The sequence below is a fragment of the Eucyclogobius newberryi genome, unplaced genomic scaffold (assembly GCF_026437365.1).
Source record: "Eucyclogobius newberryi isolate DKJ021-1_F unplaced genomic scaffold, fEucNew1.0.hap1 SCAF_1, whole genome shotgun sequence".
Classification (NCBI taxonomy): domain Eukaryota; kingdom Metazoa; phylum Chordata; class Actinopteri; order Gobiiformes; family Gobiidae; genus Eucyclogobius; species Eucyclogobius newberryi.
The window spans coordinates 14171-34719 of NW_027315723.1; the positions used below are offsets into that span (position 1 = coordinate 14171).

At 53.1% G+C, this 20549-nt stretch overlaps 2 protein-coding genes across 2 annotated transcripts in view; both read right to left on the reverse strand.

The window, feature by feature from the left end:
- Positions 1-499: 499 nt before the first annotated feature.
- LOC140363101 (TATA box-binding protein-associated factor RNA polymerase I subunit B-like) lies at positions 500-5422 on the reverse strand (the record flags this gene model as incomplete). Its single annotated transcript, XM_072449438.1, has 6 exons — positions 5312-5422; positions 4211-4309; positions 3174-3258; positions 919-1016; positions 761-853; positions 500-689 (listed from the first exon to the last, which is right to left on the reverse strand). Coding segments are annotated over exons 1-6 (583 nt in total), but the record flags the coding sequence as incomplete, so codon positions are not given.
- A 2300-nt stretch (positions 5423-7722) lies between these two features.
- LOC140345085 (disintegrin and metalloproteinase domain-containing protein 17-like) overlaps positions 7723-20549 on the reverse strand; it is a 28646-nt gene continuing 15819 nt past the window's right edge. The window contains exons 10-18 of the mRNA XM_072441989.1: positions 18823-18914; positions 17929-18081; positions 17614-17813; positions 16927-17030; positions 15315-15449; positions 12769-12899; positions 10838-11062; positions 9149-9418; positions 7723-8959 (exon numbers count right to left, since the gene is read on the reverse strand). Of these exons, the coding sequence (XP_072298090.1) occupies positions 8696-8959; positions 9149-9418; positions 10838-11062; positions 12769-12899; positions 15315-15449; positions 16927-17030; positions 17614-17813; positions 17929-18081; positions 18823-18914 (1574 nt within the window). The 3' untranslated portion in view covers positions 7723-8695. The remainder of the gene's footprint in view (positions 8960-9148; positions 9419-10837; positions 11063-12768; positions 12900-15314; positions 15450-16926; positions 17031-17613; positions 17814-17928; positions 18082-18822; positions 18915-20549) is intronic.

Genomic DNA, 20549 nt, shown 5'->3' on the forward strand with positions numbered 1-20549 from the left:
TGTAACTGTATTACATGACGTGTGTAACTGTATTACATGATGTGTGTAACTGTATTACATGATGTGTGTAACTGTATTACATGATGTGTGTAACTGTATTACATGACGTGTGTAACTGTATTACATGATGTGTGTAACTGTATTACATGATGTGTGTAACTGTATTACATGACGTGTGTAACTGTATTACATGATGTGTGTAACTGTATTACATGATGTGTGTAACTGTATTACATGATGTGTGTAACTGTATTACATGATGTGTGTAACTGTATTACATGATGTGTAACTGTATTACATGACGTGTGTAACTGTATTACATGATGTCACCACTGGATGTCACTAATGAGTCATGTCTGAGTGTAGAAGAGACACTTCCTGTGAGACGCTGCAGGACACGTGAAGAAAAGACTTGAGCACGAGCTCAACTGTTCACTAAACTATGACTCATTATTAGGAGTGAACAACACAGTTCCTGGTTCTGGTTCCTGGTTCTCACCTCCCATAGAGCTGAGAGATCCGGACGAGCTGAGCCCTCGTGTCCCAGCAGCAGCAGAAGAGATGGAGCCCTGAGAGTCCGGTCCAGACCAGGACTCGGGGCCCGATCCAGAGTCTGGTCCAGAGTCTGGTCCAGAGTCTGGTCCTGATGCTGAGCTCAGAGCCGTCTCTGAGTCTGACCCGGGATGTCTCTGAAGGACAAACAGAACCAGAGGATTCACTTCATGTCCTGGTGTTAAACACTGAGTGTAGCTGCACGTACCAGCCTGAAGGAGGCGCCGCGCACCGGAGTGAGACTGTACGCCTGATGAGTCCTCTGCAGGAACCGCCTCCAGAGCCGCACCAGAACCTCATCCTGAGCAGATGTTCAGTCATGAGCAGATGTTCAGTCATGAGCAGATGTTCAGTTTGTTCTTTTACCTTAAACATGAGATCGACGCCAACTTTGATCAGAGCTTCAGCCTGAAAGTTCAGGATCAACTGGAAACCCTCACACACCTGCCACTGACGACCCCGCTCTGCACAGGACACACCTCAGAGTGTTATAAAGCTCTAAAGACACACCTCAGAGTGTTATAAAGCTCTAAAGACACACCTCAGAGTGTTATAAAGCTCTAAAGACACACCTCAGCGTGTATAAAGCTCTAAAGACACACCACAAAGCGGTATAAAGCTCTAAAGACACACCTCAGAGTGTTGACTCTCTTGACTCGAGGGCCCCTCCTGGTGTACCTGCTCTCTTGACTTGAGGGCCCCTCCTGGTGTACCTGCTCTCTTGACTCGAGGGCCCCTCCTGGTGTACCTGCTCTCTTGACTCGAGGGCCCCTCCTGGTGTACCTGCTCTCTTGACTCGAGGGCCCCTCCTGGTGTACCTGCTCTCTTGACTCGAGGGCCCCTCCTGGTGTACCTGCTCTCTTGACTTGAGGGCCCCTCCTGGTGTACCTGCTCTCTTGACTTGAGGGCCCCTCCTGGTGTACCTGCTCTCTTGACTTGAGGGCCCCTCCTGGTGTACCTGCTCTCTTGACTTGAGGGCCCCTCCTGGTGTACCTGCTCTCTTGACTTGAGGGCCCCTCCTGGTGTACCTGCTCTCTTGACTTGAGGGCCCCTCCTGGTGTACCTGCTCTCTTGACTCGAGGGCCCCTCCTGGTGTACCTGCTCTCTTGACTCGAGGGCCCCTCCTGGTGTACCTGCTCTCTTGACTCGAGGGCCCCTCCTGGTGTACCTGCTCTCTTGACTCGAGGGCCCCTCCTGGTGTACCTGCTCTCTTGACTCGAGGGCCCCTCCTGGTGTACCTGCTCTCTTGACTCGAGGGCCCCTCCTGGTGTACCTGCTCTCTTGACTCGAGGGCCCCTCCTGGTGTACCTGCTCTCTTGACTTGAGGGCCCCTCCTGGTGTACCTGCTCTCTTGACTTGAGGGCCCCTCCTGGTGTACCTGCTCTCTTGACTTGAGGGCCCCTCCTGGTGTACCTGCTCTCTTGACTCGAGGGCCCCTCCTGGTGTACCTGCTCCTCCTGGTGTACCTGCTCTCTTGACTTGAGGGCCCCTCCTGGTGTACCTGCTCTCTTGACTTGAGGGCCCCTCCTGGTGTACCTGCTCTCTTGACTCGAGGGCCCCTCCTGGTGTACCTGCTCTCTTGACTCGAGGGCCCCTCCTGGTGTACCTGCTCTCTTGACTCGAGGGCCCCTCCTGGTGTACCTGCTCTCTTGACTTGAGGGCCCCTCCTGGTGTACCTGCTCTCTTGACTTGAGGGCCCCTCCTGGTGTACCTGCTCTCTTGACTTGAGGGCCCCTCCTGGTGTACCTGCTCTCTTGACTTGAGGGCCCCTCCTGGTGTACCTGCTCTCTTGACTCGAGGGCCCCTCCTGGTGTACCTGCTCTCTTGACTCGAGGGCCCCTCCTGGTGTACCTGCTCTCTTGACTCGAGGGCCCCTCCTGGTGTACCTGCTCTCTTGACTCGAGGGCCCCTCCTGGTGTACCTGCTCTCTTGACTCGAGGGCCCCTCCTGGTGTACCTGCTCTCTTGACTCGAGGGCCCCTCCTGGTGTACCTGCTCTCTTGACTCGAGGGCCCCTCCTGGTGTACCTGCTCTCTTGACTCGAGGGCCCCTCCTGGTGTACCTGCTCTCTTGACTCGAGGGCCCCTCCTGGTGTACCTGCTCTCTTGACTCGAGGGCCCCTCCTGGTGTACCTGCTCTCTTGACTCGAGGGCCCCTCCTGGTGTACCTGCTCTCTTGACTCGAGGGCCCCTCCTGGTGTACCTGCTCTCTTGACTCGAGGGCCCCTCCTGGTGTACCTGCTCTCTTGACTCGAGGGCCCCTCCTGGTGTACCTGCTCTCTTGACTCGAGGGCCCCTCCTGGTGTACCTGCTCTCTTGACTTGAGGGCCCCTCCTGGTGTACCTGCTCTCTTGACTTGAGGGCCCCTCCTGGTGTACCTGCTCTCTTGACTTGAGGGCCCCTCCTGGTGTACCTGCTCTCTTGACTTGAGGGCCCCTCCTGGTGTACCTGCTCTCTTGACTTGAGGGCCCCTCCTGGTGTACCTGCTCTCTTGACTTGAGGGCCCCTCCTGGTGTACCTGCTCTCTTGACTCGAGGGCCCCTCCTGGTGTACCTGCTCTCTTGACTCGAGGGCCCCTCCTGGTGTACCTGCTCTCTTGACTCGAGGGCCCCTCCTGGTGTACCTGCTCTCTTGACTCGAGGGCCCCTCCTGGTGGACGAAATGCGAGCGCTTCCAGGAGCCGTTTGTTCATCGATGACGTTCGTCCTCTGAAGACAAGAACATCACAAAATACTTTATATTTTACTGTGAAAAGACAAAACACCGTTTTCTGACTTTTCACAATAAAAGCCTCACCTCAATCACAGATTTCACAATAAAAGCCTCACCTCGGTGTCACATTTCACAATAAAAGCCTCACCTCGGTGTCACATTTCACAATAAAAGCCTCACCTCGGTGTCACATTTCACAATAAAAGCCTCACCTCGGTGTCACATTTCACAATAAAAGCCTCACCTCGGTGTCACATTTCACAATAAAAGCCTCACCTCGGTGTCACATTTCACAATAAAAGCCTCACCTCGGTGTCACATTTCACAATAAAAGCCTCACCTCGGTGTCACATTTCACAATAAAAGCCTCACCTCGGTGTCACATTTCACAATAAAAGCCTCACCTCGGTGTCACATTTCACAATAAAAGCCTCACCTCGGTGTCACATTTCACAATAAAAGCCTCACCTCGGTGTCACATTTCACAATAAAAGCCTCACCTCGGTGTCACATTTCACAATAAAAGCCTCACCTCGGTGTCACATTTCACAATAAAAGCCTCACCTCGGTGTCACATTTCACAATAAAAGCCTCACCTCGGTGTCACATTTCACAATAAAAGCCTCACCTCGGTGTCACATTTCACAATAAAAGCCTCACCTCGGTGTCACATTTCACAATAAAAGCCTCACCTCGGTGTCACATTTCACAATAAAAGCCTCACCTCGGTGTCACATTTCACAATAAAAGCCTCACCTCGGTGTCACATTTCACAATAAAAGCCTCACCTCGGTGTCACATTTCACAATAAAAGCCTCACCTCGGTGTCACATTTCACAATAAAAGCCTCACCTCGGTGTCACATTTCACAATAAAAGCCTCACCTCGGTGTCACATTTCACAATAAAAGCCTCACCTCGGTGTCACATTTCACAATAAAAGCCTCACCTCGATGACGCTGAGGCAGTTCCTGCAGTAGAAGTGACCGTCCTCGGACACGCCCCATGTGACCTCGGCGCAGCGAGCGCACGGGTCAGAGAATCCCGCCTGAAACAGAAGAATTGACTTTATTAAACTGGAAAAGATGAAATAAATCAAGACTTCAGTCAAAGTGTTTGTGTTATTTATGAATCTATTTATGGATTAAATGTGAATTATATATAATGAATGAATCCATACATTAATTACATCATTATGCTTCATATATTATTGTTTTTATTGTCCAAACACAGGCAGAACAAGCAAAAGAGTCAAAAAGATTCATTTGTTTTATCTCGAGACATTTCGACTCTTCCAAGAGTCATTCTCCCCTGAGCCTAACATGACCCATGACCCTGAGCCTAACAATGACCCATGACCCTGAGCCTAACAATGACCCTGAGCCTAACCATGACCCTGAGCCTAACAATGACCCATGACCCTGAGCCTAACAATGACCCATGACCCTGAGCCTAACAATGACCCATGACCCTGAGCCTAACAATGACCCATGACCCTGAGCCTAACAATGACCCATGACCCTGAGCCTAACCATGACCATGACCCTAACATGACCCTAACCCTGACCCTAACCATGACCCTAGCCATGACCCTGAGCCTAACCATGACCATGACCCTAACATGACCCTAACCCTGACCCTAACCATGACCCTAGCCATGACCCTGAGCCTAACCATGACCATGAGCCTAACCATGACCCTGAGCCTGACCCTGTGAACTTTGACCTGACTCAGATCTCGTGACTCTGTGAATAAAGCCTGGACACCGACGTAATAAAGTCAAATGATTCTTTAAACTTAAATTCACTCAAATTTGACTAAATATCAAGGACGAGCTGCGCCGAATGTCGCACCGCACTCTTAATACTTTTACACATCAAATACTGCGCAACGTAAATGTTCATTTCATTTAGAAAAATACATTTTATGCGTAACTGTGAAGGGATTTAAGCGGAGTTTGGTTCAGTGACGTAAAAGCGGCTGTAAATATAACTAAGGAACGATATAAGTTTGTTTTAGTGAAATATAAGAAACAAGAATCGTGAATTACCGCGAGTTCTTCCTCCATCTTCGTGACAAATGTGAAGTTTGACGTTTAAAAGTTTGATTTTGTTCTCGGTCGTCCCGCGTGCGCGTTTGTTTGGGTTTTCATCTGTTTCCGGGTTCAACAGCAGACCACAGCGCCCCCCTTCCTCAGGCCAGGGCCGGTACTGCAGCTCAACAGCAGACCACAGCGCCCTCCTTCTTCAGGCCAGGGCCGGTACTGCAGCTCAACAGCAAACCACAGCGCCCTCCTTCTTCAGGCCAGGGCCGGTACTGCAGCTCAACAGCAGACCACAGCGCCCTCCTTCTTCAGGCCAGGGCCGGTACTGCAGCTCAACAGCAGACCACAGCGCCAACCTTCCTCAGGCCAGGGCCGGTACTGCAGCTCAACAGCAAACCACAGCGCCCTCCTTCTTCAGGCCAGGGCCGGTACTGCAGCTCAACAGCAACCACAGCGCCCTCCTTCCTCAGGCCAGGGCCGGTACTGCAGCTCAACAGCAAACCACAGCGCCAACCTTCCTCAGGCCAGGGCCGGTACTGCAGCTCAACAGCAAACCACAGCGCCAACCTTCCTCAGGCCAGGGCCGGTACTGCAGCTCAACAGCAAACCACAGCGCCCTCCTTCTTCAGGCCAGGGCCGGTACTGCAGCTCAACAGCAGACCACAGCGCCCCCCTTCTTCAGGCCAGGGCCGGTACTGCAGCTCAACAGCAAACCACAGCGCCCTCCTTCCTCAGGCCAGGGCCGGTACTGCAGCTCAACAGCAAACCACAGCGCCAACCTTCCTCAGGCCAGGGCCGGTACTGCAGCTCAACAGCAAACCACAGCGCCAACCTTCCTCAGGCCAGGGCCGGTACTGCAGCTCAACAGCAGACCACAGCGCCCTCCTTCTTCAGGCCAGGGCCGGTACTGCAGCTCAACAGCAAACCACAGCGCCCTCCTTCCTCAGGCCAGGGCCGGTACTGCAGCTCAACAGCAGACCACAGCGTCCTCCTTCCTCAGGCCAGGGCCGGTACTGCAGCTCAACAGCAAACCACAGCGCCCTCCTTCTTCAGGCCAGGGCCGGTACTGCAGCTCAACAGCAGACCACAGCGCCAACCTTCCTCAGGCCAGGGCCGGTACTGCAGCTCAACAGCAGACCACAGCGTCCTCCTTCTTCAGGCCAGGGCCGGTACTGCAGCTCAACAGCAAACCACAGCGCCCTCCTTCCTCAGGCCAGGGCCGGTACTGCAGCTCAACAGCAAACCACAGCGCCAACCTTCCTCAGGCCAGGGCCGGTACTGCAGCTCAACAGCAGACCACAGCGCCCTCCTTCTTCAGGCCAGGGCCGGTACTGCAGCTCAACAGCAAACCACAGCGCCCTCCTTCCTCAGGCCAGGGCCGGTACTGCAGCTCAACAGCAGACCACAGCGCCAACCTTCCTCAGGCCAGGGCCGGTACTGCAGCTCAACAGCAAACCACAGCGCCCTCCTTCTTCAGGCCAGGGCCGGTACTGCAGCTCAACAGCAGACCACAGCGCCCTCCTTCTTCAGGCCAGGGCCGGTACTGCAGCTCAACAGCAGACCACAGCGCCAACCTTCCTCAGGCCAGGGCCGGTACTGCAGCTCAACAGCAAACCACAGCGCCCTCCTTCTTCAGGCCAGGGCCGGTACTGCAGCTCAACAGCAGACCACAGCGCCCTCCTTCTTCAGGCCAGGGCCGGTACTGCAGCTCAACAGCAAACCACAGCGCCAACCTTCCTCAGGCCAGGGCCGGTACTGCAGCTCAACAGCAAACCACAGCGCCCTCCTTCCTCAGGCCAGGGCCGGTACTGCAGCTCAACAGCAGACCACAGCGCCAACCTTCCTCAGGCCAGGGCCGGTACTGCAGCTCAACAGCAAACCACAGCGCCCTCCTTCTTCAGGCCAGGGCCGGTACTGCAGCTCAACAGCAGACCACAGCGCCCTCCTTCTTCAGGCCAGGGCCGGTACTGCAGCTCAACAGCAGACCACAGCGCCAACCTTCCTCAGGCCAGGGCCGGTACTGCAGCTCAACAGCAAACCACAGCGCCCTCCTTCTTCAGGCCAGGGCCGGTACTGCAGCTCAACAGCAGACCACAGCGCCCTCCTTCTTCAGGCCAGGGCCGGTACTGCAGCTCAACAGCAAACCACAGCGCTCTCCTTCCTCAGGCCAGGGCCGGTACTGCAGCTCAACAGCAGACCACAGCGCCAACCTTCCTCAGGCCAGGGCCGGTACTGCAGCTCAACAGCAAACCACAGCGCCCTCCTTCCTCAGGCCAGGGCCGGTACTGCAGCTCAACAGCAAAAGAACATCATTTTTTTGATCTGTTACTTTTAATTTTATAGCAGCTTGATAAAAACACACATTTGTATTTCGATTTAAATCTTTATTTGTAAAAGTCACAGAAACATTTACGACTCGAGGAAAGAAAATTTCAAAAATATCAAAAACGACTCAATAATAAAACAAACAAATATAAAATAAATACAGTCAAAGCTTCACACCGAGCGGAAGGTTTGGTGATGCACACAAGGTTAACCCCATGAGTCCAAAGGTCCACGAGTCCAAAGGTCCACGAGTCCAAAAGTCCACGAGTCCAAAAGTCCACGAGTCCAAAGGTCCACGAGTCCAAAGGTCCACAAGCCCAAAAGTCCACGAGTCCAAAAGTCCACAAGTCCAAAGGACCACGAGTCCAAAGGTCCACGAGTCCAAAGGACCACGAGTCCAAAGGTCCACGAGTCCAAAGGTCCACGAGTCCAAAAGTCCACGAGTCCAAAAGTCCACGAGTCCAAAGGTTCACGAGTCCAAAAGTCCACGAGTCCAAAGGTCCACGAATCCAAAGGTCCACGAGTCCAAAAGTCCACGAGTCCAAAAGTCCACGAGTCCAAGGGACCACGAGTCCAAGGGACCACGAGTCCAAAGGACCACGAGTCCAAAAGGTCCACGAGTCCAAAGATCCACGAGTCCAAAGGTCCACGAGTCCAAAAGTCCACGAGTCCAAAGGTCCACGAGTCCAAAAGTCCACGAGTCCAAAGGACCACGAGTCCAAAAGTCCACGAGTCCAAAGGACCACGAGTCCAAAGGACCACGAGTCCAAAAGGTCCACGAGTCCAAAGGTCCACGAGTCCAAAAGTCCACGAATCCAAAGGACCACGAGTCCAAAGGTTCACGAGTCCAAAGGCTCACGAGTCCAAAGGTTCACGAGTCCAAAGGCTCACGAGTCCAAAGGTTCACGAGTCCAAAGGCTCACGCTTGTGAACCTTTGGACTCGTGGGATGGAACTGAAGTCCCGGTCTTTGTCCCCGGTCTTTGTCCCCGGTCTTAGTCCCGGTCTTAGTCCCGGTCTTAGTCCCGGTCTTAGTCCCGGTCTTAGTCCTGGCCTCGGTCCAGGTCTAGCACTGGGTCTCTTTGGGGCTGGGGTGTCTTTGGAGTCTAAAGTCCTGGTCCAGGTCTTGGTCCAGGTCTCGGTCCAGTCCTGGTTTAGATCTGGTCTGGTCTGGACTCTGGGTTAAATCGTGGAAGGATCTCTTTGACCACGCCCCCTGGCTGCGCTGTGATTGGTCCAGGTCGCCGAGCTGTGATTGGTCGAGGTCGGGTTGTTCCTGGATCGTGGCCATTCGCTGTCCGTCCAGTGACATGTGACCGCGCTCGGCATTCTGGGAAAAACAAACCCATTCAACAGTTCGTCACCATAAACATAATATATTATAATATATTATAATTATATTATAATTATATTATAATATATTGACAAATGGACAGAGCAGTTTAAATGTCTTCATTTTGTCCACATATTAAAGACACGTGTGTTTCAGGTCAAAGTTTAAATGTGGATTTGTAGTTACCATGTCGAGGTCCCTGTGGGGGTCCCTGTAGGGCTCCCTGTAGGGGTCCCTGTAGGGGTCCCTGTGGGGCTCCCTGTGGGGGTCCCTGTAGGGGTCCCTGTGGGGGTCCCTGTAGGGGTCCCTGTAGGGGTCCGGGGCCTCGGAGCAGGACACTGGAGGAGTGCTGGTCTGGTTGGGTCCAAACGTAGAATGGAACCTCATCGCCGACGGAAACGAGGGTTTAAAGACCCGAACTGAGGCCGAGTCCAGACTGCTCAGGAGCTCCGCATTCTGCAGAGACAGAGGCAGAGACAGAGGCGGGGTCAGGGCGGGGTCAGGGCGGGGTCAGGGCGGGGTCAGGGCGAGGTCTTATCACAAAATGATGACTGTTGATTTAGTTAATGCTAACTAGCATACTACTGTTAGCATGCTAATGTTAACATGCTAACAATAGGTTGAATGTTCTTTGGTGATATTTTGTAAGCTAATGTTAGCTTAGCCTTAGCTCCACGTGTTATTGGATCATGTGATCACGAGTTTGAAATCTAAAATGCTGTTTATTTATACACAGGCCCCCGGTACCTATGTTCCCCCGGTACCCATGTTCCCCCGGTACCCATGTTCCCCCGGTACCTATGTTCCCCCGGTACCCATGTTCCCCCGGTACCTATGTTCCCCCGGTACCTATGTTCCCCCGGTACCCATGTTCCCCCGGTACCCATGTTCCCCCGGTACCCATGTTCCCCCGGTACCTATGTTCCCCCGGTACCCATGTTCCCCCGGTACCCATGTTCCCCCGGTACCCATGTTCCCCCGGTACCCATGTTCCCCCGGTACCCATGTTCCCCCAGTAACCTATGTTCCCCCGGTACCCATCTTCCCCCGGTACCCATGTTCCCCCGGTACCTATGTTCCCCCGGTACCTATGTTCCCCCGGTACCCATGTTCCCCCGGTACCCATGTTCCCCCGTTACCCATGTTCCCCCAGTACCCATGTTCCCCCGGTACCCATCTTCCCCCGGTACCCATGTTCCCCCGGTACCCATGTTCCCCCGTTACCCATGTTCCCCCAGTACCCATGTTCCCCCGGTACCCATCTTCCCCCGGTACCCATGTTCCCCTGGTACCCATGTTCCCCCGGTACCCATGTTCCCCCAGTACCTATGTTCCCCCGGTACCCATCTTCCCCCGGTACCCATGTTCCCCCGGTACCTATGTTCCCCCGGTACCCATCTTCCCCCGGTACCCATGTTCCCCCGGTACCCATCTTCCCCCGGTACCCATGTTCCCCTGGTACCCATGTTCCCCCGGTACCCATGTTCCCCCAGTACCTATGTTCCCCCGGTACCCATCTTCCCCCGGTACCCATGTTCCCCCGGTACCTATGTTCCCCCGGTACCCATCTTCCCCCGGTACCCATGTTCCCCCGGTACCCATGTTCCCCCGGTACCAATCTTCCCCCGGTACCCATGTTCCCCCGGTACCTATGTCCCTCAGTACCTATGTTCCCTCTTTTCTATGACCGGGGGAACTATGCTAATGCTAGCATAGGGAATGATGCTAATGCTAGCATAAGCGACTGGTTCAGGTTCCATAGCAGCATAGAACCCTCACCCAGGTCTCGGGGACATGTGACCCTTGCTGTCAGTCCCTTCTCTCATCTCCTGGCACTGACCACACCCTCCACACTTCTGACCAATAGAGACTCACGCTGGGGAAGAGGAGGGACTTGGTGTTCTGCTCGTACTGCTGGTCCAGTTTGCGGTCAACGCAGTGGACGAGGACGCTGAGCGGGACCCAGAAGACCAGAGAGAAGACCAGGACGGACCCCACGATGTTGTCCGCAAGGAACGTCCCAAACGTGTTGATATCCAACTTATCGATGAAGTCCCAGAGACGCTCGATCATGTCCTGCACCTGCTTATCGCACTTCCCCTGAGGACGAGGACAAAGAGGAGAGTGAGGAGGACAGAGAGGAGGACAAAGAGGAGGAGGGAGAGGAGGACAGAGAGGAGGACAAAGAGGAGGACAGAGAGGAGGACAGAGAGGAGGAGGGAGAGGAGGACAGAGAGGAGGACAAAGAGGAGGACAGAGAGGAGGACAGAGAGGAGGAGGACAGAGAGGAGGACAGAGAGGAGGACAGAGAGGAGGGAGGACAAAGAGGAGGAGGACAGAGAGGAGGAGGAGGACAGAGAGGAGTATGAGGACAAAGAGGAGGACAGAGAGGAGGAGGAGGACAGAGAGGAGGACAAAGAGGAGGAGGGAGAGGAGGACAGAGAGGAGGACAAAGAGGAGGACAGAGAGGAGGGAGAGGAGGACAGAGAGGAGGACAAAGAGGAGGACAGAGAGGAGGACAGAGAGGAGGAGGACAGAGAGGAGGACAGAGAGGAGGACAGAGAGGAGGGAGGACAAAGAGGAGGAGGACAGAGAGGAGGAGGAGGACAGAGAGGAGTATGAGGACAAAGAGGAGGACAGAGAGGAGGAGGAGGACAGAGAGGAGGACAAAGAGGAGGAGGGAGAGGAGGACAGAGAGGAGGAGGACTAAACCAGGTCTAAACCAGGTCTAAACCAGGACTAAACCAGGACTAAACCAGGACTAAACCAGGACTAAACCAGGTCTAAACCAGGACTAAACCAGGTCTAAACCAGGACTAAACCAGGACTAAACCAGGACTAAACCAGGTCTAAACCAGGTCTAAACCAGGTCTAAACCAGGACTAAACCAGGACTAAACCAGGACTAAACCAGGACTAAACCAGGTCTAAACCAGGTCTAAACCAGGACTAAACCAGGTCTAAACCAGGACTAAACCAGGACTAAACCAGGTCTAAACCAGGACTAAACCAGGTCTAAACCAGGTCTAAACCAGGACTAAACCAGGACTAAACCAGGACTAAACCAGGTCTAAACCAGGTCTAAACCAGGACTAAACCAGGTCTAAACCAGGACTAAACCAGGACTAAACCAGGTCTAAACCAGGACTAAACCAGGTCTAAACCAGGTCTAAACCAGGACTAAACCAGGACTAAACCAGGACTAAACCAGGTCTAAACCAGGACTAAACCAGGACTAAACCAGGACTAAACCAGGACTAAACCAGGTCTAAACCAGGTCTAAACCAGGACTAAACCAGGTCTAAACCAGGACTAAACCAGGTCTAAACCAGGACTAAACCAGGACTAAACCAGGACTAAACCAGGACTAAACCAGGTCTAAACCAGGACTAAACCAGGTCTAAACCAGGACTAAACCAGGACCCTGTAACTGATACTAGTGTTGGGGAGGAGCCCAGACCCCTGTCCACCAACGCTCAGCCAATCAGAGCTCACAGCTCATACTTTGGCCTTTATGTTATTATATTATATTATATTGTATATATTGTATATGATATCTGAGCTGCAGACAGCGCTCAGCAGTCTGATTTAAAACCTCTCTTTCTGTCCTCCTCCTCCTCCTCTTTGTCCTCCTCTCTGTCCTCCTCCTCCTCCTGCTCCTCTCTGTCCTACTGCTCCTCTCTGTCCTAAACAAGTGGTTGAAATGAGTACTGGTACTACACAGTACTGGTACTACACAGTACTAGTACTACATATTATATTTTATATTTGTTGCCGTGGAGACCAAATGTCTCTACAAAGACTCACGTCTCCGTCGCAGAATCCCACAGTGCAGGGTTTGCCCTTCCTCAGGAACAGGAAGTGTCCCTGATCGTCCTGGTACGGAGCACACTGCCCCCTGCTGGACAAGCAGCACACCTTACAGGACGAGTGTGTCTCTGCCACAAACACACAGTTTAGACGAGCGTCACGAGCGTCACATGTTTCACGAGCGTCACGAGTGCCACATGTTTGACGAGTGCCACATGTTTGACGAGCGTCACGTGCGTCACGAGTGCCACATGTTTCACGAGTGCCACATGTTTCACGAGCGTCACGAGTGCCACATGTTTCACGAGCGTCACGAGTGTCTTGAGCGTCACGAGTGCCACGTGCGTCACGAGTGTCTTGAGCGTCACGAGTGTCTTGAGCGTCACGAGTGTCTTGAGCGTCACGAGTGTCTTGAGTGCCACATGTTTCACGAGTGCCACATTTTTCACGAGTGTCACGTGCATCACGAGTGCCAAATGTTTGACGAGTGCCACATGTTTCACGAGCGTCACGAGTGCCACATGTTTCACGAGTGCCACATGTTTCACGAGCGTCACGAGTGTCTTGAGCGTCACGAGTGCCACGTGCGTCACGAGTGTCTTGAGCGTCACGAGTGCCACGTGCGTCACGAGTGTCTTGAGCGTCACGAGTGTCTTGAGCGTCACGAGTGTCTTGTGCGTCACGAGTGTCTTGAGCGTCACGAGTGTCTTGAGTGCCACATGTTTCACGAGTGTCACGTGCATCACGAGTGCCACATGTTGACGAGTGCCACATGTTTCACGAGCGTCACGTGCGTCACGAGTGCCACATGTTTCACGAGCGTCACGAGTGTCTTGAGCGTCACGAGTGCCACGTGCGTCACGAGTGTCTTGAGCGTCACGAGTGTCTTGAGCGTCACGAGTGTCTTGAGTGCCACATGTTTCACGAGTGCCACATGTTTCACGAGTGTCACGTGCATCACGAGTGCCACATGTTTCACGAGCGTCACGTGCGTCACGAGTGCCACATGTTTCACGAGCGTCACGAGTGTCTTGAGCGTCACGAGTGCCACGTGCGTCACGAGTGTCTTGAGCGTCACGAGTGTCTTGAGCGTCACGAGTGTCTTGTGCGTCACGAGTGTCTTGAGTGCCACATGTTTCACGAGTGCCAAATGTTTGACGAGTGCCACATGTTTCACGAGCGTCACGAGTGCCACATGTTTCACGAGTGCCACATGTTTCATGAGTGCCACATGTTTCACGAGCGTCACGTGCGTCACGAGTGCCACATGTTTCACGAGCGTCACGAGTGTCTTGAGCGTCACGAGTGCCACGTGCGTCACGAGTGTCTTGAGCGTCACGAGTGTCTTGAGCGTCACGAGTGTCTTGTGCGTCACGAGTGTCTTGAGCGTCACGAGTGTCTTGAGTGCCACATGTTTCACGAGTGCCACATGTTTCACGAGCGTCACGTGCGTCACGAGTGCCACATGTTTCACGAGCGTCACGAGTGTCTTGAGCGTCACGAGTGCCACGTGCGTCACGAGTGTCTTGAGCGTCACGAGTGTCTTGAGCGTCACGAGTGTCTTGAGTGCCACATGTTTCACGAGTGCCACATGTTTCACGAGTGTCACGTGCATCACGAGTGCCACATGTTTCACGAGTGCCACATGTTTCACGAGCGTCACGTGCGTCACGAGTGCCACATGTTTCACGAGCGTCACGAGTGTCTTGAGCGTCACGAGTGCCACGTGCGTCACGAGTGTCTTGAGCGTCACGAGTGTCTTGAGCGTCACGAGTGTCTTGAGTGCCACATGTTTCACGAGTGCCACATGTTTCACGAGTGTCACATGTTTCACGAGCGTCACAAGTGTCTTGAGCGTCACGAGCGTCACGTGCGTCACGAGTGCCACATGTTTCATGAGTGCCACATGTTTCACGAGCGTCACGAGTGTCTTGAGCGTCACGAGTGTCACGTGCGTCACGAGTGCCACATGTTTCACGAGTGCCACATGTTTCACGAGTGCCACATGTTTCACGAGCGTCACGTGCGTCACGAGTGCCACATGTTTCACGAGCGTCAAGAGTGTCTTGAGCGTCACGAGTGTCTTGAGCGTCACGAGTGTCTTGAGCGTCACGAGTGTCTTGAGTGCCACATGTTTCACGAGTGCCACATGTTTCACGAGCGTCACGTGCGTCACGAGTGCCACATGTTTCACGAGCGTCACGAGTGTCTTGAGCGTCACGAGTGTCACGTGCATCACGAGTGCCACATGTTTCACGAGAGCCACATGTTTCACGAGCGTCACGTGCGTCACGAGTGCCACATGTTTCACGAGCGTCACGAGTGTCTTGAGCGTCACGAGTGCCACGTGCGTCACGAGTGTCTTGAGCGTCACGAGTGCCACGTGCGTCACGAGTGCCACGTGCGTCACGAGTGTCTTGAGCGTCACAAGTGTCTTGAGCGTCACGAGTGTCTTGAGCGTCACGAGTGTCTTGAGCGTCACGAGTGTCTTGAGCGTCACGAGTGTCTTGAGCGTCACGAGTGTCATGTGTCATGTGACTGACCGTTGCAGGCGCAGGGCGACAGCTGCAGCTTCACCTGACAGAAGGGCACACAGACTCCGCCCTCGCACCGCCCACTGTCCAGACACGGGCTGTGGTCAGGAGCGTTCTGAGGAGCCGGACACGAGCTGCTGTCTCCTGCAAGAGAACCAGGACTGAACCAGGACTGAACCAGGTCTAAACCAGGTCTAAACCAGGACTGAACCAGGACTAAACCAGGTCTAAACCAGGTCTAAACCAGGACTGAACCAGGACTAAACCAGGTCTAAACCAGGTCTAAACCAGGACTGAATCTGGACTAAACCAGGACTAAACCAGGACTGAACCAGGACTGAACCAGGTCTAAACCAGGACTGAACCAGGACTAAACCAGGTCTAAACCAGGTCTAAACCAGGACTGAACCTGGACTAAACCAGGACTAAACCAGGACTGAACCAGGACTGAACCAGGTCTAAACCAGGACTGAACCAGGACTAAACCAGGACTAAACCAGGACTGAACCAGGACTGAACCAGGTCTAAACCAGGACTGAACCAGGACTAAACCAGGTCTAAACCAGGTCTGAACCAGGACTGAACCAGGACTAAACCAGGTCTAAACCAGGTCTAAACCAGGACTGAACCTGGACTAAACCAGGACTAAACCAGGACTGAACCAGGACTGAACCAGGTCTAAACCAGGACTGAACCAGGACTAAACCAGGACTAAACCAGGACTGAACCAGGACTAAACCAGGTCTAAACCAGGTCTGAACCAGGACTGAACCAGGACTAAACCAGGTCTAAACCAGGTCTAAACCAGGACTGAACCAGGACTGAACCAGGTCTAAACCAGGACTGAACCAGGACTGAACCAGATCTAAACCAGGACTGAACCAGGACTAAACCAGGTCTAAACCAGGTCTGAACCAGGACTGAACCAGGTCTAAACCAGGTCTAAACCAGGTCTAAACCAGGTCTAAACCAGGTCTGAACCAGGACTGAACCAGGACTAAACCAGGACTAAACCAGGACTAAACCAGGACTGAACCAGGTCTAAACCAGGTCTAAACCAGGTCTAAACCAGGTCTAAAGCAGGTCATGTGTTAGGGGTCAGGGGTCATGCGTCAGGGGTCATGCGTCAGGGGTTATGTGTCAGGGGTTATGTGTCAGGGGTCATGTGTCAGGGGTCATGTGTCAGGGGTCATGTGTCAGGGGTCATGTGTCAGGGGTTATGTGTCAGGGGTCATGTGTCAGGGGTCATGTGTCAGGGGTCATGTGTCAGGGGTCATGTGTCAGGGGTCATGTGTCAGGGGTTATGTGTCAGGGGTTATGTGTCAGGGGTCATGTGTCAGGGGTCATGTGTCAGGGGTCATGTGTCAGGGGTCATGTGTCAGGGGTTATGTGTCAGGGGCCATGTGTCAGGGGCCATGTGTCAGGGGTCATGTGTCAGGGGTCATGTGTCAGGGGTCATGTGTCAGGGGTTATGTGTCAGGGGTTATGTGTCAGGGGTCATGTGTCAGGGGTCATGTGTCAGGGGTTATGTGTCAGGGGTTATGTGTCAGGGGTTATGTGTCAGGGGTTATGTGTCAGGGGTTATGTGTTAGGGTCAGGGGTCATGAGGATCTTCTCTGACCTGTGCAGTAGGAGTGTCCTTTACACGTGGCCTCGATGGGCTCCTGACAAACCTCTCCTTTGGCCTCAAACTGGCAGTTTCTGCAGCAAGCACTGTTCCTGTCGCTGAGGAGAGAGCAGAGGGTGAGTCTGAACCTCCCTGAACCTCCCTGAACCTCCCTGAACCTCTCTGAACCTCCCTGAACCTCTCTGAAACTCTCTGAACCTCCCTCAGCCTCTCTGAACCTCCCTGAACCTCCCTGGACCTCCCTGGACCTCCCTGGACCTCCCTGAACCTCTCTGAACCTCTCTGAACCTCCCTCAGCCTCTCCGAACCTCTCCGAACCTCTCTGAACCTCCCTGAACCTCTCTGAACCTCTCTGAACCTCCCTGAACCTCCCTGAACCTCCCTGGACCTCCCTGGACCTCCCTGGACCTCTCTGAACCTCCCTGAACCTCTCTGAACCTCCCTGAACCTCCCTGAACCTCCCTGGACCTCCCTGGACCTCCCTGAACCTCTCTGAACCTCCCTGAACCTCCCTGAACCTCCCTGAACCTCCCTGAACCTCTCTGGACCTCCCTGGACCTCCCTGAACCTCCCTGAACCTCCAGGAACCTCCCTGAACCTCTCTGGACCTCCCTGGACCTCCCTGGACCTCTCTTAACCTCTCTGAACCTCTCTGGACCTTTCTGGACCTCACGTTTGTACCTGCAGCGTGCGGAGGCCCTCAGGCGGCACTGGTTGGAGCAGCAGGGGTCAGAGTCCAGGTGGATCCGACCCGGGTCACACTCCTCGTCCTGTTCCACACGAGAGTTTCCACAAACGTTCACCGTCCTGGGCTTGAAACAGGACGGAGCCTTCATCCGGAGACGCTTCACGATGGAGCGCTTAGAGCACTCAGAGAAGAGCTGAGGACGAGAACCAGGTCTGAGCCAGGTCTGAACCAGGACTAAAGCAGGACTAAACCAGGACTAAACCAGGACTAAACCAGGACTAAACCAGGACTAAACCAGGCTCTCGTACCTTGTTGTTGCCATGGTCACCACTCACAGCGATGGGGTACATGACGTACTTTCCTCCCTGATCTTCTCGTGGAGCACACTCCGCCATTTTGTCTGGGTCGTGCTCCGCTCCAAAGTTATGTCCAAGCTCATGAGTGGTGACGAGGTCCGCCTCCTGAAACAGAAGACCACAAGGGACTGAACCAGGTCCTCCTGAAACAGAAGACCACAAGGGACTGAACCAGGTCCTCCTGAAACACAAGACCACAAGGGACTGAACCAGGTCCTCCTGAAACAGAAGACCACAAGGGACTGAACCAGGTCCTCCTGAAACACAAGACCACAAGGGACTGAACCAGGTCTTAGTGGTCTAAAGTGAGCACCCAGGGATGAGCCCCGGGTGCAGAGCAGCAGTGTAAGACGCTCCTCTGTCGCTGAGCTCCTGCCCTGTCGCTGAGCTCCTGCCCTGTCGCTGAGCTCCTGCCCTGTCGCTGAGCTCCTGCCCTGTCGCTGAGATCCTGCCCTGTCGCTGAGCTCTTGCCCTGTCGCTGAGCTCCTGCCCTGTCGCTGAGCTCCTGCCCTGTCGCTGAGCTCCTGCCCTGTCGCTGAGCTCCTGCCCCCTCTGTCGCTGTGTAACTTACGGGGTGCCTCGCATGATCAGGTCACATGATCAGGTCACATGATCAGGTCACATGATCAGGTCACATGATCAGGTCACATGATCAGAAAGCATCAATGAAACTGATCAGAGCGATCAAGTAGAAGGAGGGGCTAAGGACAGGAGGCGGGGACATATGCTAATTTCCTACTAACGTTGTTTAAGCTGTTTTGATTTTGAGCATTAAAAAACTAAATGGGATTGAAAGTCGTCCTGTAGCACAGACTAAATCAGGCTCTGAACATTAGCTGCACTCACCTTGGTCAGGATGGTCTTCCCATAGTTCTTTGTGCTGGTCAGACCTGTGTTCAAGTAAATGCTCTTCTGGACCTTTGAAGTCGCCGGACAAGCTGGAAATAGAGACCAGAAACAATGAAACCACAACCAGGACTAAACCAGGACTAAACCAGGACTAAACCAGGACTAAACCAGGACTAAACCAGGACTAAACCAGGTCTAAACCAGGACTAAACCAGGACTAAACCAGGTCTAAACCAGATCTAAACCAGGACTAAACCAGGTCTAAACCAGGACTAAACCAGGACTAAACCAGGTCTAAACCAGGACTAAACCAGGACTAAACCAGGTCTAAACCAGATCTAAACCAGGACTAAACCAGGACTAAACCAGGACTAAACCAGGACTAAACCAGGACTAAACCAGGACTAAACCAGGTCTAAACCAGGACTAAACCAGGTCTAAACCAGGTCTAAACCAGGACTAAACCAGGTCTAAACCAGGACTAAACCAGGACTAAACCAGGTCTAAACCAGATCTAAACCAGGACTAAACCAGGTCTAAACCAGGACTAAACCAGGACTAAACCAGGTCTAAACCAGGACTAAACCAGGACTAAACCAGGTCTAAACCAGATCTAAACCAGGACTAAACCAGGACTAAACCAGGACTAAACCAGGTCTAAACCAGGACTAAACCAGGTCTAAACCAGGACTAAACCAGGACTAAACCAGGACTAAACCAGGTCTAAACCAGGTCTAAACCAGATCTAAACCAGGACTAAACCAGGACTAAATCAGGACTAAACCAGGTCTAAACCAGGACTAAACCAGGACTAAACCAGGACTAAACCAGGTCTAAACCAGGTCTAAACCAGATCTAAAACAGGACTAAACCAGATCTAAACCAGGACTAAACCAGGACTAAACCAGGACTAAACCAGGTCTAAACCAGGTCTAAACCAGGTCTAGACCAGGACTAAACCAGGTCTAAAACAGGACTAAAACAGGACTAAAACAGGACTAAAACAGGACTAAACCAGGTCTAAACCAGGACTAAACCAGGTCTAAACCAGGTCTAAACCAGGTCTTAACCAGGTCTAAAACAGGACTAAACCAGGACTAAACCAGGTCTAAACCAGGTCTAAACCAGGTCTAAACCAGGACTAAACCAGGTCTAAACCAGGTCTAAACCAGGACTAAACCAGGTCTAAACCAGGTCTAAACCAGGGCTAAACCAGGTCTAAACCAGATCTAAACCAGATCTAAACCAGGACTAAACCAGGACTAAACCAGGACTAAACCAGGTCTAAACCAGGACTAAACCAGGACTAAACCAGGACTAAACCAGGTCTAAACCAGGTCTAAACCAGATCTAAACCAGGACTAAACCAGGACTAAACCAGGTCTAAACCAGGACTAAACCAGGACTAAACCAGGACTAAACCAGGTCTAAACCAGGTCTAAACCAGATCTAAAACAGGACTAAACCAGATCTAAACCAGGACTAAACCAGGACTAAACCAGGACTAAACCAGGATTAAACCAGGACTAAACCAGGTCTAAACCAGGTCTAAACCAGGTCTAAACCAGGACTAAACCAGGATTAAACCAGGACTAAACCAGGACTAAACCAGGTCTAAACCAGGACTTAACCAGGTCTAAACCAGGACTAAACCAGGACTAAACCAGGACTAAACCAGGTCTAAACCAGGTCTAAACCAGGACTAAACCAGGACTAAACCAGGA